Source organism: Lithobates pipiens, unplaced genomic scaffold (assembly GCF_037356315.1).
Source record: "Lithobates pipiens isolate NorthernLeopardFrog02 unplaced genomic scaffold, aLitPip1_a1.2 Scaffold_22, whole genome shotgun sequence".
Taxonomy (NCBI): Eukaryota; Metazoa; Chordata; class Amphibia; order Anura; family Ranidae; genus Lithobates; species Lithobates pipiens.
Genome location: NW_027507784.1, coordinates 92215318 through 92234489, shown reverse-complemented (window position 1 = coordinate 92234489; position 19172 = coordinate 92215318). Strand labels below are relative to the sequence as shown.

At 42.6% G+C, this 19172-nt stretch overlaps 1 protein-coding gene and 1 long non-coding RNA gene across 2 annotated transcripts in view; both read left to right on the top strand.

The window, feature by feature from the left end:
- The window catches only part of LOC143923946 (uncharacterized), a 281712-nt gene that overhangs the window by 61151 nt on the left and 201389 nt on the right, over positions 1–19172 (top strand). The window lies entirely within an intron of this gene.
- The window catches only part of LOC143923943 (ciliogenesis-associated TTC17-interacting protein-like), a 41433-nt gene that overhangs the window by 7887 nt on the left and 14374 nt on the right, over positions 1–19172 (top strand). Inside the window, exons 5-8 of the mRNA XM_077447891.1 lie at positions 603–689; positions 3834–3998; positions 8922–9043; positions 17890–17966. Of these exons, the coding sequence (XP_077304017.1) occupies positions 603–689; positions 3834–3998; positions 8922–9043; positions 17890–17966 (451 nt within the window). The remainder of the gene's footprint in view (positions 1–602; positions 690–3833; positions 3999–8921; positions 9044–17889; positions 17967–19172) is intronic.

Genomic DNA, 19172 nt, shown 5'->3' with positions numbered 1-19172 from the left:
CCGCTTTGAGATGCAAAAATCTGACATAATCATATCTTCAGGGAAGTTAAAGAGGAAGTAAATCCTGGTGGGTTTTACTTCCTAAAAAAAAAACACAAAGAATCCTGTGAGGCACCAAGAACCAGATGCCCGGTGTATATATAAGAGAAGAAAAGAAAAAGGAAGAAAAAGCTGCTGCCGTTAAACACATCTCACAAATCGTGCAAAAAGATAAATGAGTAAATACTACGCCGTGCTATACAAATGATCTTATCATGTAAACAGATAAAAACTGTATTGGATCCATATATAATACAGCAGCTAAAATCATAATAATTCATTAAATGAGGAACGTGCTGTGCTGGGTATTATGCACTACAGCCAGTAATAAGATTACAAACGTGTAACATAAAAACGCACAAATATTGATCAATAGTGAAGTGCCAACAAATAAATAAGGGAGTGGAAAATCAAATCACAGTAAGTATATAGTGATCATGTGAAAAATTCCTAAACTAGAAGGGTGCTACATAAATACCCCACCCTTTATATCTAACAATGCTATTTAATAAGGTTGTAAGCCATTCTGAGACCCTGATAAGCATCTTTTAATCATCTTTCAGCTTAAATCGCATTCTCTCGACAAGAAAACTCACATGAAGAGACAAGGAGACAAGCTAGTGATCAACAGAGTCGTTACAGAGGGTCAGGTGAGTTATTAGAAATATTATAGCAACAATATACTCAGCCATGCAGCACTGGTGTCCTGGATTCACATATCAGAAGGGACTCCTCCTTTAAAATTTAGTTTGGATGTACGGATCTACTTCTGTCTATTGATGACTCCCTTTTGTATCAGTGAATCTGGCAATATGACTTATTAATTATGTCTCCCTGCAGTGCTGAGATTCTGAGTTGCTTGCAGTATCAGCATACAAGATATATATATATATATATATATATATATATATATATATATATATATATATATATATATATATATATATATATATATATATTGAATAAACAGATTATAGGAACTTTTCAATCTACTTAGGTAAAAAAATTCATTCACAATAATCTAAGCAGCGCTCCCATCAACTCTGCATATTAACATAGTTGATTCTCACATAAATCGCATGAGAAATGCAGAAACGCATGAATAAACATAAATGAAATCAATTGATCGCTGTTGCTAAAAATTACTCAAACAGTTCATATGCTCAAAGCAAAGCAACAGTGGAGAAGGTAGATAAGTCTGTGGAAGGGCCGTAGTGGGTAACTCCAGTGGGTATAGATAGAAAGTAAGTGCACTTCACACAACCTCCTCCACACGGTGCTCCACACTCCCCCAGGGGGTTAAACTCACCAGATATTCATATATAATAAGCCTTACTCCAAATGTCAGCACAATCACTTCTGATTTACACTTCCATCCTCCGGCAATAGGCAGCAGAGAGTTGTGTGTTGAACCCACGCTTCCACTCCAAATTTATACCTCCGTTAATCAGCAATAGCAGCAGTACATAGAAAGAAATAAGCTCCACATCGAGTAGATCCTTTTTGTTTCAATTTATTCACACTTAACACAGTTTCTTATTTTGGCAAATGCAGTAAGCACTTAACATAGCCAATAAATCGTTCAACAATAAAAATTGCCAAGCACAGCGGATCCCACAGCAGATCACACAGCCAGATAGCACACGGTAATGTCCACCAGCCCCACTTCACTTGAGTTATCTAATACATTAATCCGGCAAGTACCTGGGTCAGTATTTAACTCACAGAAGGGCTTCTGTTACGTAGCTGTGTTTGTCAAGGTCTCAATGTGCATAAGCTTCGCTTCCGGTTGCCGCAAAGCCAATCCCTGACCGGTTTCGTCACTACGACTTTGTCAAAGGGGCGTGGCTTAGCAGCGCAGCGTTCCGGGTTAAATCGTCAGTTGGTCCCTCCCTCTAGCTAGCACCTAACCAATCGCACCTCCCAAACCCTCCAGCCAATCTGATACAGGGGTGGGACGGGGACAGTGCCAGCTGCTGTGCTTGGCAATTTTTTATATATATATATATATATATATATATATGTGTGTGTGTGTATATATATGTGTATATATATATATATATATATATATATATATATATATATATATACACAGGGTCCCCTACTTAGAAACGACTCCTACTTACAAACAGAGGGAAATAACAGGAAGTGAGATGAAATCTACCTCTAGGAAGGAAAATTCTCTCCTGTAAGAGTTAATATGGGAAAAAGGTGTCTCCACTGAAGCTTTATCACCAATCCTTGTTTCCCTAACAGCCCAAAATTTTCAAAATCCAATTATCATTGGGACAGAAAGTGAGGTGAAATCTTGTGTACACGGGCGCAGACAGCTAAACAAATGTTACAGGGGTGATAACCCTTCCCTATGTTATCCAGAAAGCTTAAAAATAGATTTTTTGGCTGGAGCTACACTTAAAAAATTGACCTGTTTCGACTTACAGATTCAACTTAAGAACAAACCTACAGTCCCTATCTTGTTTGTAACCCGGGGACCCCCTGTATATATATGTATGTGTGTGTGTGTGTATATGTATATATGTATATATATATATATATATATATATATATGTGTGTATGTGTATGCGGCAGAAGGGCATGTACAGGCAGAATCACGTACCTGTACATTACCCTTTAAGAGGAGGGTTGTGGACGCGCCCACTGGGAGCTTCGTGACCATGATTGCGGGTCCCGCAGACTCGATGTCCACGGGGATACCCGCGATCGTCTCATGGGGAGGAAGAACGGGGAGATGCTGATGTAAATAAGCATTTCCCCGTTCTGCCTAGTGACACTGTCACTGATCAGCTGTAATCGGGAGCAGTGATCAGTGTCATGTCACACATAGCCCCTCCCCCCACAGTTAGAATCACTCCCTTGGACACACTTAACCCCTATAGCGCCCCCCTAGTGGTTAACCCCATTCACTGGCAGTCACATTTACACAGTAATCCATGCATTTTTAATTGCACTGATCGCTGTATAAATGTGAATGGTCCCAAAATCGTGCCAGAAGTGTCCGATCTGTCCACCATAATGCCGCAGTCATGATAAAAATCGCTGATCATCGCCATTACTAATAAAAAAATAAATAAATTATATATATATAATTTAATAAAAATGCCATAAAACTATCCCCTATTTTGAAAAGCTATAAGTTTTGCACAAACCAATCAATAAACACTTATTGCAATTTTTTTTTTACTAAAAACATGTAGAAGAATACGTATCGGCCTAAACTGAGGGAAAAAGGTTTTTTTATATATTTTTTGGGGATATTTATTATAGCAAAAAGTAAAAAATAATGCGTTTTATTGTAATTTTTTTCACAATTGTCGCTATTTTTTTTATTGATAGTGCAAAAAATAAAACCCGCAGAGGTGATCAAATACCACCAAAAGAAAGCTCTATTTCTGGGTAAAGAAGGACGTCAATTTTGTTTGGAAGCCACGTCGTACGACCGCGCAATTGTCAGTTAAATCGACGCAGTGCTGAATCGCAAAAAGTGCTCTGGTCTTTGGCCAGCCAAATGGTCCGTGGCTTAAGTGGTTAAGAAAACTTTTGGATTAAAATGTTCTAATATTGCACTTCGCTCCCTGTCCTTATTTGATTTGGGTTATCTGTCGCTTCCTCCAACACTCTAAAAACATACCGGTAGATTAATTAGCTTCCTCCTTGTTCCGTGTTGGAAGTGTCAGATATACCAATTTTTGAATACATGAAATAATTAAACTTGCGACCTCTTTGGATGCGTGTGATTCATGTCTAGTATATCAATTGCTGTTGTCTCTTTGTAGCAAATGCAGCAAGAAACATCATCACATGACCTGAGCTCGCTGAGGGGATTTATTTGCGAAGCATCAAACTTGCTGATAATGCGACTTCTGGTGAGAATGAAGAATAAGCAAAACTTGGACTTCCTGACCTTCGATGCTGAGATGAATTTGTGTATTTCTTCTTATGTGAGTAATAAATATATAATATAACACAACCAAAGAGACACTAAAAACTTGTTGCAGGCAGAACTGTGCACTACAGATGAATACCTCGTAGGCCGGGTCGCTAGGAAGGGAACCTCCTAGTGCAGTGATGGCGAACCAATGGCATGTGTGCCACAGCTGGCACGCCAGGCCCTCTCTGTCGGCACGCCAGAGGAAACCCCGTGCCAGGCAGTCACTTGCACTGACTGTGCAGGCACGGAGGAGCCGGCTCCATTCCTTGCATCAGTGACGTCGGCAGGGGGGTGGGCAGCCAGTCATCTTGTTCCATGTGTAAAGTTTGGGGGGTGTAAAAATTTTCCTCCACCGCCCCAACTCTGTTCTGCAGCTTATTGCCCCAGACCCCTACACCTACGATAAGGCATTCGGCCATTCCTTTCTGCAGGCACCCGATTCCAGCTCCCCCTGCTCCAGGACGACTTTGGTTCAGTCTGTCCCTCTAGTGCAGCCTGGTAGGTGAGTGTAATGGGTCGGGTAGGTGAGTGTAATGGGTCGGGTAGGTGAGTGTAATGGGTCGGGTAGGTGAGTGTAATGGGTCGGGTAGGTGAGTGTATTGGGTCGGGGAGGTGAGTGTAATGGTCAGGTGGGTCAGTGCATGTGTCAGGTAGTTAAATGTAATGGTGAGGTAGGTCAGTGTATGTGTCAGGTAGGTGAGTGTAATGTTCAGGTAGTTCGGTGCATGTGTCAGGTAGGTGAGTGTAACGGTCGGGTAGGTGAGTGTAATGGTCAGGTGGGTCAGTGCATGTGTCAGGTAGTTAAATGTAATGGTGAGGTAGGTCAGTGTATGTGTCAGGTAGGTGAGTGTAATGTTCAGGTAGTTCGGTGCATGTGTCAGGTAGGTGAGTGTAACGGTCAGGTAGGTGAGTGTAATGGTCAGTGCATGTGTCAGGTAGGTGAGTGTAATGGTCAGTGCATGTGTCAGGTAGGTGAGTGTAATGGTCAGTGCATGTGTCAGGTAGGTGAGTGTAATGGTCAGGTAGGTGAGTGTAATGGTCAGGTAGGTGAGTGTAATGGTCAGGTAGGTCAGTAAATGTGTCAGGTAGGTGAGTGTAATGGTCAGGTAGGTGAGTGTAATGGTCAGGTAGGTCAGTGTATGTTGCACAGTGTATTCTGAGCACAACGCATTCCTGAACCCTGCATTCTGAGCAAATCTGTCAGAATCGTAGGTTCTGGTCCCTTAGGGCTCATTCTGAGGGATGATCAGTCCCATCCTCTGTACAGAGCCGCTGGAAGGTTTAATTCTGCGTTGGCACTTTGAAAGAAATAAGTTGGTTTTGCGTCACGCTTTGGGCACTCGGGCTCAAAGTTTTACCATCGCTGTCCTAGTGGCTCGGAGCTTACACAGGGCTAAGGGGTTTGCCTGCCCCATATCTGAAAGTGCTGAGTCAGCTCTGCCACATAAGAGGAAGGGAAGGAAGTCCCATGATCCTCAATGTGTGGGAGTATCAGACTATTTTGTTTGCTCTTGGTGGCTGATCGGAGCACCAGCAAAAAAAGCAAAGCTGAGCATGTGCTGCTGAAAATGTGGGTGTTAAAGGGGGAAGGGAAGAAAGCTCCAAACCACCATAAAACCACCATAGTGTAGCACAATTTATAAAAGTGGTTGTAAAGGTTCGGATTTTTTTTTTTTTTTTAAATAACAAACATGCCATACTTGCCTCCGCTGTGCAGTTGGTTAATCACAGAGTGGCCCCGATCCTTCTCTTCTGGGGTCCCTACACTGCGCTCGTGGCTCCCCCATTCCTGAGTGTCCCGTGGGAGAGCATTTCTCACCCGTCCGGGCGCACTCCCGTGTCCTGCTGCTGCGTACGTAGACACAGATAGCAGGTCTCAGCTCCGCCCCCCGATGCCCGAGTCATTGGATTTGATTGACAGGAGCGGGAGCCAATGGCTACGCTGCGATCAATCTATCCAATCAGGACACGAGACACCAGCCGGAGCTGGTGTGCTTGTTCCCGTTGTGGCAATTATGGGGCTCAGGTAAGTATAAGGGAGGCTCAGGGACGCTGCTGCAGCACAGGAGGTTTTTCACCTTAAAGTGATTGTAAACCTTTGTTTTTTGTCATACTTACTTCCACTGTGCAGTTCATTTTGCACAGTGTGGCCCCAATTCTCATCTTCTGGGGTCCCCCTCCCAGCTCCTCCTCGCATCGGTAAACCCCCTGGGAGAAGCGATCTCCTGGGGTGTTACCTTACGGGCACGCTCCCGAGTCCAGCCTTTGCACGCATAGACACAGAATGCCGGACTTGGCCCCGCCCCCTGGTGCCCACATCATTGATTGACCGCAGCGGGAGCCAATGGCTGCGCTGCTATCAATCTATCCAATCGAGTGCCGAGAACCCCGGGCAGAGAGAGAGTGCGTCTCCGCCGAGGGAACAAACAGGCTCAGGTGAGTAAAATGGGTGGGGGATGGGGGGCCGGTCAGTGTCAGAAGTTTTTTCACCCTTATACATAGGATGTGTTGAGGTGAAAAAACACAAGGGTTTACAACCCCTTTAAGTAAAATACCATTTATTATTATTATTATACAGGTTTTATATAGCGCCAACAGTTTGTACAGCGCTTTACAACATGAGGACAGAAAGTTACTTTACAAATTGGTACAAGAGGAATCAGAGGGCCCTGCTCATTAGAGCTTACATTAGATCTATGAGGAAGGGTCAATTGATGCAAAAGGTAATAGCTGTGGGGTGGGGGGGGGGGGGGGGGGGATGAGCTGATGGAGGACGTAAAACAGTGTTAGAAGCAGGATAGGCTTCTTTAAAGAGAAGGGTTTTCAGGGACCGTCTAAAGATGGATAGATTAGGGGACAGTCGGACAGATTGGGGTAGGGAGTTCCAAAGGATGGGAGAAGCTCTGGAGAAATCCTGGAGGCGAGCATGGGAGGAGATGACAAGGGAGCTAGAGAGCAGGAGGTCTTGGGAGGACCGAAGAGAGAGTGGCTTGGTTGGTATTTTGGGACTCGGTTAGTGATGTAGTTGGGCGCAGAGTTGGGGGGCAGAGTTATAGAATAAATAGAACAAACAGAACTCACAAGCGAGTGAGGGGGAGAGAGGATTACAGTCAGCAGTGGATAATCATCTGGGAGCTGTATGGTAGTCCTTGGTGGAGAAGAAAGTCAGCTGTGGTGGGGAGCAAGATGAGCCTGGAGTCCGTACAGGGAGACCGGCGTCAGGCTGCCCTGTGTTGCGATGATGGCATATCCAGAAATCGGATGGCTGCCCAGACACGATGTGTCCAGCTGAAGTAGTGAGAGGAGCTGTCAGTCCAACTGCTGTCAGAACGTGTTTTGGAAGCTTAACCACGCCTCCTTCATCATCCACTCTCTCCCCCTCACCTCCTTGTGAGTTCTGTTTTATATGGTATTTTACTGAATAAATTGTGCTATACTATGCTGGTTTGGCGCTTTCTTCCCTTCCCTTCCTATTTTACAGATTGTGGATTTCCAGCCCACAAATGAAGGTAACCTTGCCAGCACCACAGTGTCAGCCATTTTCTACTAATTGACATTTTTATTCCTATACCTCCGGGAATAAGTATCTTTCCATACATATTTTTTTAACCTGGTATATGACATTTTATCACTATATAGGATGTGCACAGTGTGAGTGCTGCATTATTTGGTTAAAGCAGAAGTAATGCCATCGAATTAAACAGATTTAAAAACAAAAGTTCCATTCTTGGCACACACCCAGGGAACACACTTAACCCCTTCATTGTCCCCTAGTGTTAACTCCTTCCCTGCCGGTGTCATTTATACATTGATCAGTGCATTTTTATAGCACTGATCAATGTAATAATGTTGATGGTCCCCAAAAATTGTCATTTGGGGTCAGATATGTCCGCCGCAATGTTGCAGTTCGTCATCATTACTAGTAAAAAAAACAAAATACATGTCCATAAATCTATCCCGTAGTTTGAAATTGAAATTTTGTGCAAACCATCAATATATTCACCTATTTATTTTATTTTTTTTACCAAAAATATGTGGAAGAATATATATCGACCTAAACTGATGAATACATTTGTTTTTTTATTAGTTTTTTGGGATATTTATTATAACAGAAAGTAAAAAATTTTTTTTTTTTTTTAAAGTGTCACACTTTTTTTGTTTATAGCGCAAAAAATAAAAACCGCATAGATGATCAAATGCCATGAAAAGAAAGCTCTATTTGTGGGAAAAGAAGGATGTCAATTTTGTTTGGGTACAACATTGCACGACCGCGCAATTGTCAGTTAAAGGGACGCAGTCCCGAAAAAATGGCCTGGTCAGGAAGTGGGTAAATCCTTCCAGGGCTGAAGTGGTTAAAGTGAACCTGTTGCTTTTCTCTGCATAGACACAAAGCACAGGTCTGGTTTTAGGGTTTACTTTTCCCCTTTAAGAAAAAAATCTGCCAGCAGGTTGGGTGTTTTCGTGACATTTTCTTCTGCCAAAAAACTCCCTTATCTACCCGCTTTTAAAAAAATCTATAAACTGAAACCCTCTTAAGAATTTACTACATAATTTGCTTATTGCACACCCTTTTACAATACAGCGCATCGGTTCTAATTTATATCACTGGCTTGGGACTGGCAAAGAGGTGCCAAGCTCCTGTCATTTTTTTTTTTTTCCCATCATTGCCCCTTTCTACCTTTTTTTTTTTTTTCCCCTCTCGGTCTCAGGAAAACTTGTCCGAAGTGATTCATGTTTATAGCAGAGGAGGGAAGCAGCAGACAGAAATTACAGTTGGTGCTCTGGACTGAGACAAGTACACACTATAGAGGGATATGCTTTGTTCATATTTCATGTATGAGGTTTACATCCACTTTAAGGCCTCATCACAGAACGTGATTATAACTCAGTATTCTGTGCCGTGCTCAATTATGTTTTATTCTGTACCTTCCAGAGTGACCTCGGATCCCATCCTCAGGATATCGGGAAAGACACGGTGGAAGTTTATGGTATAGAGAGAACGATTTACTCTGAGGATATCCCTAACACTTGGCAGTACTACTTCCTATCAGATGGGTAATGGAAGAGGCATTGCCGTACTTGAAGTGTTTTTATAATTTTTTTATGTCACTGTAATCAGATTGGTTTATGCTCTTGTTGTTTCCCAAGTCCTACTTCACAGAAGTCATTAAATCTATATCATGCACTGATGATACCCAACAAGCCATGCTGACATAAGGATCAGTTACAAAGGGACCCATCCTCTTTCCATGGCGATGGAGGGAGTGTGTCAGAAACCATGAAATCAGACCGAGACAGAAGTACAGTTAAATCACACTCGTTTAATAATAAAATAAAAAAGAACAAACGTAGTCAAAACATAGCCAAAGTTCAGTAACCGGAACGGATAGTCAGCCAAGCCAGAAGTCAGGGATCAATGTAGTGGAACAACAAGCGGGATCTGGAGCCAGAAGGGATGTCAGCAAAGCAAGTCTTTAACCACTTAAGGACCGCCGTATTGCCATTATACGTCATCGCAATGGCACAGGCAGGCACAAGCACGTAGATGTACGTGCCTGCCTTCCAGCGGGTGGGGGGTCCGATCGGACCCCCTCCCGCTGGATACGGTGGTCCGATTCGGTGCAGGGGCGATCCGTGATGAGGGGATGGCCGTTGGTTTCTGGCCATCCCCTCTCGATCGCTCCTGGCCAATGACGAACTTCCTTCCCTGTGAAAATGTAAACACAGGAGGAGGAAGTGATGTCACACTCCTCTTGGCGGTCTTTTTGACCGGACAGCGCGGAGTGAAGACATACAAGTAAGTGCACCAACAGTCCACTGACACATAGGTACACATAGGCACACATTTCACCCCAGTCACCCCCCGATCACCCCCCCGATCCCCCCCCCCCAGTCACAGTGTCACTAATTGCAGTGTTCACTTATTTACTGATCACTGCATTTAGTGTCAGTTGTGACTGTAAAAAGTGTCAGGGCAGCTAGTGTTTGGCCCCTTTAGGTCCAGGGTAGCCCCCTACCCCCCCCTAATAAAGGTTTAACCCCTTGATTGCCCTCCCAGTTAACCCTTTCACCCCCTTTTACCAGTGTCACTAAGCGATCGTTTTTCTGATCGCTGCAATAGTGTCACTGGTCCCGCTAGGAAGCTAGTTTTTTTTTTTAGGTTCAACGCCAGGTTTTTATAGCGTTAGGTACCCCGATATATAACCTAATAAAGGTTTTAACCCCTTGATTGCCCCTAGAGTTAACCCTTTCACCAGCGATCGCTGCATAAGTGTCACTGGTGACGCTGGTTAGCCAGTTAGTTATTTAGGTTCCCCGTCAGGTTTTTATTTAGCGTCAGGTACCCCCATATAAATACCCAATAAAGGTTTTAACCCCCTGATTGCCCTTAGTTAACCCTTTCACCAGCGATCACCGTATAAGTGTTACGGGTGACACTGGTTAGGTAGTTCGCAGAATTCGCCAATCCTGATTGGGTGCCCACCACTTCTGCAGCACCAGTACTTCCCCCATTCACTGCCCAACCCGGTATTCAGGTGGATACAGATGATTTTACGCCACTTGATTTTTATTCTCTGTATTTCACGGAAGATCTCTATAGATCTATTGTGGACCAAACCAATTTATATGCTGGTCAACACATCGCCGCTAATCCCCAGTTGCCGTCTCTTGCCAGAGATTGGAAACCAGTTCCGGTTTCCGAATTTAAGACCTTTCTGGGCCTTTCCCTCAACATGGGCACACATAAATTCATGACGTTGCGGGCTTATTGGTCCACGCATCCGACTGACCACATGCCCGTGTTCTCTAACTCCATGTCCAGGAAACGATACGAGCAGATCTTGTGGTTCATGCACTTCAGTGACAATGAACTTTGTCGTCATCGTGGAGACCCTGAATACGATCGGCTCTACAAAATTCGGCCCCTCATAAACCACTTCAACCAACGTTTTGCAGACTTGTTTACTCCCCAAAAAGTTGTCTGCGTTGATGAGTCCCTGATTAAGTTTACTGGTCGCTTGTCATTCAAACAGTACATTCCCAACAAGCGTACCAGATAAGGGGTCAAGCTCTATAAGTGCTGTGACAGGGCCACAGGCTATGCATGGAGCTTTATGGTTTATGAGGGTAAAGATAGTTACGTAGAGCCGCAGAACTGCCCTGACTACATAGGAAGCGCTGGCAAGATAGTGTGGAAATTAGTGTCACCCTTATTCGGAAAGGGGTACCACTTGTACATGGACAAATATTACACCAGCGTGCCACTGTTTAGTCACTTGTTTGATAATCAGATTGGAGCATGTGGCACCGTGCGACCTAATCACCGGGGCTTTCTCCAGCGGCTTGTAGATTCCCGTCTTAGGCTGGGGGAGAGAGCCTGCTATCGGTGTAATAATTTGCTCGCTATGAAGTGGAGGGATAATAAGAATGTTTTCGTTCTTACCTCCCTTCATGCAGACACGACGGTCCAAATTTCTACGGTGACTGGTATTGTGGAGAAACCCCTCTGTGTCCACGAATATAACAAAAATATGGGAGGGGTGGACCTCAATGACCAGTTGTTGGCGCCGTATCTAGCTTCCCGTAAGGCCAGACGCTGGTACAAAAAAGTGTCTGCTTACTTATTTCAATTGGCTTTGCTGAATGCTTTTGTGCTATACAAAACTTCAGGCGGGACTTTAACCTTTCTTTTCTTCCAAAGAGAGGTTGTCACAGAGCTTCTGTATCCAGAAGGTTCTGCATCTCACCATTCCCAACCAAATGCAGTAAGCCGGCTGCATGAGAGGCATTATTCTTATGTCCTCCCGAGTACCCCTACCCAACGAACCCCCCAAAAAAGATGTCGTGTCTGTACCAAGCGCGGATTTAGGCGTGACACCCGTTGTTATTGTCCACGCTGTCCTGGCAATCCTGGTCTTTGCCTTGGTGAGTGTTTTGAACGCTACCACACACTAGTGAAGTATTAGCGTAGGGTACAGCATTTCACAGGCTAGGCACACTAACACAGAGTCTCCCAAGATGCCATCGCATTTTGAGAGACCCGAAATGTTACAGTTGTTACAGTTCAAAAAAAAGTGTATAAAAAAAAAAAAGTAAAATAAAAAAACCAAAAAAAATATAAAATATAAAAACCAAAAATAGTTGTCGTTTTATTGTTCTCTCTCTCTCTCTCTCTCTCTCTCTCTTCTCTCTAATTTTTTATACTTTACTGTTTACTGTGTTTTATTGTTAACCATTTTTCATGTTTTCAGGTACGCCATTCAGCTGCAGCGTGGATTTATTTATCTTGACAGCAACAGCGTTTGCTCCCACGATACATAAAGCCGTGACTCCAGTGCTGTAGGAGGTGATTTCACCACCACAGTTAAAAAAGAGCATATATGCCGAAGCATGGGGGCATAAGGGGTGGAGGAGCGATTTTGCTCCTAATGCCGCGTACATACGGTCAAAATTCCGACGGAGGGCTTGCCCGTGGAAAAGTTTGAACGTATGTGCGCGGCATAACTTTTTTGCGGGAGGATGCCCCCATGCTTCGGCATATATATATTTTAGGCACAGGTTGTGTTAAAAAATGTTTTATTTTTTACTGTTTTTTTTGGCATTTGCTTTGCAGGTATGGTATGGTAAGGTTTTACTGTTATACTGTAATGTTACTTTGTTTTAACGTTAACCATAATTTGCTTAGCAGGTACGCCATTCAGTTGCAGCATGGATTTATTTATCTTGACAGCAACAGCGTTTGCTCCCACGATACATAAAGCCGCGACTCCAACGCTGTAGGAGGTGATTTCACCACTACAGTTTAAAAAAAAGAGCATATATGCCGAAGCATGGGGGCATAAGGGGTGGAGGAGGGATTTTGCTCCTAATGCCGCGTACATACGGTCGAAATTCCAATGCATGCTTGCCCGTGGAAAAGTTCGACCGTGTGTACGCGGCATAACTTTCTTGCGGGAGGATGCCCCCATGCTTCGGCATATATAAATGGTGCATGTATGTCCATCATTAGAAGTGGGTGGATGAAGGGAGGTATTCTAATGGTGGGCATACCCACCGATCAATCTCTTTTTTTTCGTTCAGACAACATGACTCTCAGCAAATAGCTTGGGGTGTCTACTTTCCAAAATGGGGTAATTTGGGGGGGTTTTGTGCTATTTTGGCATTGTATGGCCTTCGAAACTGTAATAGGTAGTGAGGAGTGAAATCAAAAATTTGCGCCCTTAGAAATCCAGAAGGTGGTGATTGGTTTTTGGGGCCCCGTACGCAGCTAGGCTCCCAAAAAGTCCCACACATGTGGTATCCCCGTACTCAGGAGAAGCAGCAAAATGTATTTTGGGGTGCAATTCCACATATAACCATGGCATGTGTGAGCAATATATAATTTAGTGACAACTTTTTGTAAAAAAAAAAAATATTTATATTTTTTGTCATTATTCAATCCTTGGAACCAAAAAAAAAAATATTCAATGGTCTCAACATGCCCCTCAGCAAATAGCTTGGGGTGTCTACTTTCCAAAATGGGGTCATTTGGGGGGTTTTTGTGCCATCTTGGCATTTTATGGCCTTCAAAACTGTGATAGGTAGTGAGGAGTGAAATCAAAAATTTGCACCCTTAGAAATCCTGAAGGTGGTGATTGGTTTTCGGGGTGCCGTGCGCGACTAGACTCCCAAAAAGTCCCACACATGTGGTATCCCCATACTCGGGAGAAGTAGCGGAATATATTTTGGGGTGCAATTCCACATATAACCATGGCATGTGTGAGCAATATATCATTTAGTGACAACTTTTTGTAAAAAAAAAAAAAAATTTTATTTTTTGTCATTATTCAATCCCTTGGGACAAAAAAAAAAATATTCAATGGTCTCAATATGGCCCTCAGCAAATAGCTTGGGGTGTCTACTTTCCAAAATGGGGTCATTTGGGGGGGTTTTGTGCCATCTTGGCATTTTATGGCCTTCAAAACTGTGATAGGTAGTGATAGGTAGTGAGGAGTAAAATAAAAAATTTATGCCCTTAGAAATCCTGAAGGCGGTGCTTGGATTTCGGGGTCCCGTACGGGGCTAGGCTCCCAAAAAGTCCCACACATGTGGTATCCCTGTACTCAGGAGAAGCAGCAGAATGTATTTTGGGGTGTCATTTCACATATGCCCATAGCATGTGTGAGCAATATATCATTTAGTGACAACTTTGTGCAAAAAAAAAAAAGTTTGTAATATTCCCGCAACTTGTGGCAAAATCTAAAATATTCCATGGACTCAACATGCCTCTCAGTAAATAGCTTGGGGTGTCTACTTTCCAAAATGGGGTCATTTTGGGGGTTTTTGTGCTATTTTGGCATTTTATGGCCTTCAAAACTGTGATAGGTAGTGAGTAGTGAAATCAAAAATTTGCACCCTTAGAAATCCTGAAGGTGGTGATTGGTTTTCGGGGGTGCCGTGCACGACTAGACTCCCAAAAAGTCCCACACATGTGGTATCCCCATACTCGGGAGAAGTAGCAGAATATATTTTGGGGTGCAATTCCACATATAACCATGGCATGTGTGAGCAATATATCATTTAGTGACAACTTTTTGTAAATTTTTTTTTTTTTTTGTCATTATTCAATCCCTTAGGACAAAAAAAAAAATATTCAATGGGCTCAACATACCCATCAGCAATTTCCTTGGGGTGTCTACTTTCCAAAATGGGGTCATTTGGGGGGGGTTTGTACTGCCCTGCCATTTTAGCACCTCAAGAAATGAGATAGGCAGTCATAAATTAAAAGCTGTTTAAATTCCAGAAAATGTACTCTAGTTTGTAGACGCTATAACTTTTGCACAAAACCAAAAAATATTTGCTTATTGACATTTTTTTTACTAAAGACATGTGGCTGAATAAATTTTGCCCTCAATGTATGACTAAAATTTAGTTTATTCGATTTTTCTTATAACAAAAAGAAGAAAATATCATTTTTTTTCAAAATTTTTGCTCTTTTTCCATTTATATCGCAAAAAATAAAAATCGCAGAGGCAATCAAATACCATCAAAAGAAAGCTCTATTTGTGGGAAGAAAAGGACGCAAATTTTGTTTGGGTGCAATATTGCATGACCGCACAATTACCAGTTAAAGCAGCGCAGTGCGAAATTGTAAAAAGACCTCTGGTCCTTAAGGTGTTTATTGGTCCGGGGCTGTAGTGGTTAAACAGGAACGCAGGAGATAGGCTCTGTGATGTTGACCAAGGCAAAGGCCGAGATCCTCTGGACTGGATGGCTTAAGTAGGCAGGACTGATGAGCAGGAAATCATCAACAGCTGAGTAACTGTGGAGAGATGGAAACTGGTAATTAGCCAACAGCTGAGCGGCCAGCTCTGAGAAGGAAGGGCTGAGCCCAGCCCTGACAGAGTGGCACTATTGTCATGAACCTATATCCTTGGTGTTCTCATTTTAATAGTGATGGCTATGCACTGATGCCATGGCAATAGAGATATTGAACCCCTTGCCTTTGCAAAGTGAATATCTGTCACAATGCCATTGCCATGGTGACAGGTGAATGTACCCTGTTGCCATGACAGCAGAGCCTCTTGCTGTGGTGCCCTGTTGCCATAGCAATTAAGGAATCTACCCCTTTACATGGTGGCGGGTATACATCCTGTTCATTTCCTGCATAGAAAGAATTTAGACCAAGTGAAAGGTTTTGCATTGCAAGCCACTCAGGTTTCTACTGCATTGCATGATACTGCCATTCTAACATGTTTTAGGCACTGGGAGCCAGAGAAGTATTTAGCCAGTTTATGAAACCTAGAATAAGAGCACACAGAGAAAAGACCTCAGTATAGTGATGATTATAATTCAGTAGAAAGGTAGGATGCAGAGCCGCCGTAGTGAATAATGACGCCACCCTGTTGCATTATAAATTCTTAATGCTGGCCCTCCCTGTTTATAAAGAGGAACATCAGTCTGTTTATAAAAATGTAAAGTCAGCAGCTACAAATCCCTTAGCTTGTGACTTTTAACAAACGGACACTTACCAGCCCAGGAGTCCTGCTGTGTCTTCACTGGAGCCAATCCTTTGTCCGGCTTCAGATTTATGATGCCGCCATCTTGGATGTGGGAACTGGCTGTGACTTCCTGCTACTTCACAGCCAACTCCCCACTGCAAATGTGCAAGATCTTGCTGTGTTTTCAGACTGGTCCCGCAGTCTCCTGGAACATGTGATGTGTTTCCCAGGAGCTGTAGGCAGGAAGTTCTCTCCTAGGTGAGAATTTCACGTTTTGGTGGAAGACATCGCTGGACTGGTGCCGCTGGGGGCAGATTGCTGTGTGGAGGGTATAAAGGGAATTTATTCCATTGGGTTATCTCCCAATAGTAGGTAGTAGGTGATAGACTGATGGGGTCTAGGGCTGCTACCTTTTTTGATAAAGAAAATGGGGGGGGGGGGAGGGTGTTACCATGGGGAACAATTGGGTGATTGGAGTCCCAGATGTCCCAAAAAAAAGTCTCACCTATTGATTTTTATAGTTTATTGAAGATAAAAGTATACAAGTAGAGCCAACACATTTGGGGGGAATTGCATTTCCCGTCTTCAGAGCTGTATTTCTTATAGTAAGACTAGTAAGAGGGTTAAATATATTCAAGCAGCGGCTTTGCAGTATGATCACAACCCCAGCTGATCGAATATATTTAACCCTCTGAGTCTAACCACATTCCAAGAAATACAGCCCTGAAGAAGGGGGATGCAATTCCCCCGAAACACGTTAGTTCTAATTGCATATTTTTATTTTTAATAAACGATAAAAATCATCAAGTGAGACTTTTTTGGACATCAGGAGCTCCTCTCCAATCACCCAGATGAGAATTTTAGACGTGGGATCGGTACTTGTAACAATATTGTTATAATGGTGATGGGGGGGGGGGGGGGGGGGTAGAATACAATGCTGTAAGACCAAATTTAATTTAAAGGATGTTTACTTATTTTCTACAACCTTCCAGTCCCTCCCCCCTTTCCCCCTAAATTATGGTAATCTCACCACCCCGCTTCCCCATTCTCAGGTGCTGACCGCCTCCTCGTTGGCTGAGAGATGGAAGCCATTGGATCCTACTGCTGTCGATTACAGCCAGTGAGGGGGGAGGGAGCCACGTTGTGCGTTTTTTATGAACACACAGAGCGGGCCTCAGAAGCAAGCATGAGTGAGTGCCTCCAAAGCAAGCAGCTTACTACGGGGGGTACTTAGAGAATAGGAGGAGCCAGGAGCGCCGGTGGGGGACCTGAGAAGAGAAGGATTGGGGCTGCTCTGTGCAAAACCACTGCACAGAGCAGGTAAGTATGACATGTTTGTTGTTTTTTTTAATCTCCCTTTAATATCACTTTAATGTATAAGAGACATCATGGAGGAGATTTACCAAAACTGGAGCACTCGGAATCTGGTGCAGCTGTACATGATAAACAATCGTCTTCTAGCGTCAGCTTTTGTAATTTAGCTTTGATAATAAAACCTGGAAGCTGATTGGTTACTGCGCAGAGCTGTACCAGATTTTGCACCCTCCAGGTTTAGTACAGTAAATCTCCTCCACCATGTCTCTTCTGCGTTAAACTTCCCTTATCTGCCTATCTGCACTGTACACCGAGATGACTGAACTGTGACATCATCTGGGGCCGGCCAATAAAGGGGGAGGGGATCAACAACTGGAAGACGCTGGCGGGGAGCTCCGGGGGATCACGGCGCTGGAGAACATTATAGTTCCGCTTTCGGTGGAGCTCCACACAGTACAATTAGAAAATAGATTTAGCAAATGTTCAATAAATATGTGTGACCATATAGAAACATTTATCTATACTCAGTTATGAGTCAGACAACCCTATGACAATGATCCAACCAACCAACCAATCCATCTATTTTCCCTTTTTTTTTTTTCATAGGCATTTGGCTAGTCGGGTCCAGGTCGGCTCTCCTGTTTTTGTCAAACTAATGGAAATGCCCATATTGTCTGAGCCAGGTAGGACAAACGTGTCATCGGGGGGATTTTCTGAACTGTGAACAGGTTGAAACAGTGAAATTCAATTTGTGCCAAAACTATTATTCACGTCCTATGTTCAGTTCTCACATTTTGTATGAAGTGTTCGTTTTGTGCCAAGTCATGTCTGATCAACCACAGTGGAAGCAGCGGTCTCTCTTCAGTAGTCTGACATGTCTCTCTGCTGAGTCAGGCCTATAGCTCTGCAACCAGTAAAGCCACAACCAAAACAAGTTGAGAAACAAAGTTCTGTGTAATAAAAATGGAATGACACGGGGAAAATGATTGAAGATGCTAACTGAAATGTATTTAATACTTTTGGTACAAAATCCTTTGTTGGTAATGACAGCTCCAAGACTTGAATTTACACTCCTAAAGCCACATCCGTATAAACTTGATTGGAAGAGAGAAGAGGTAAAGGGCCACAGGGCCCTAAATCGGACTTTACAGGCAAAAATGGACAATGATATAGTACAAAAATATATTTTTATTAACAATAGGTCAAGTAAAAAAGAATTAACAAAAATACGCTAGGCATATGATAGTAATGAGTATCTAGTGTAAACATTCTGAATCCGAATTTCTGAATTTGAAAATTCGGAAATCCAAAAATCTGAAAAAAATGAAAATCAGTAAAATTCTAAATAATAACTAACTAATAATAACTAACTATTAAATTATAGGTATTGGAATTTCCTTTCAAATTTGGCTGTTTGGAAATGGAATGGAACAAATTAATAATAAATAATAATAAAAAGGTTTTATTATTATTATTGTTATTTATTATTATTAGATCGCTATGTTCTATTCGTTTAGATACGGCATTCGTAACTTCGAATAAATTCATACTCGTTACGTTCAATAACAGCCAAATTTGAAAAGAAATTCCAATACCTATCATTTAATATTTATTAGTTATTACAGATTTTTGGGTTTTTGAATTTTTCAGATTTTTCATTCTTTTGAATGTTCAGATATTTCCATTCTTATTTTTGGATTTTCAAATTTCCAAAGTTTTGAACTTTTGAATTTTCTCATTTTGAATTTCCCAAATTTAGAATTTTCAAATTTCCAAAGTTTTGAACTTTCGAATTTTCTCATTTTGAATTTCCCAAATTTAGAATTTTCAAATTTCCCAAATTTTGAATTTACAAATTTCCCAAATTTTGAATTTACAAATTTCCCAAA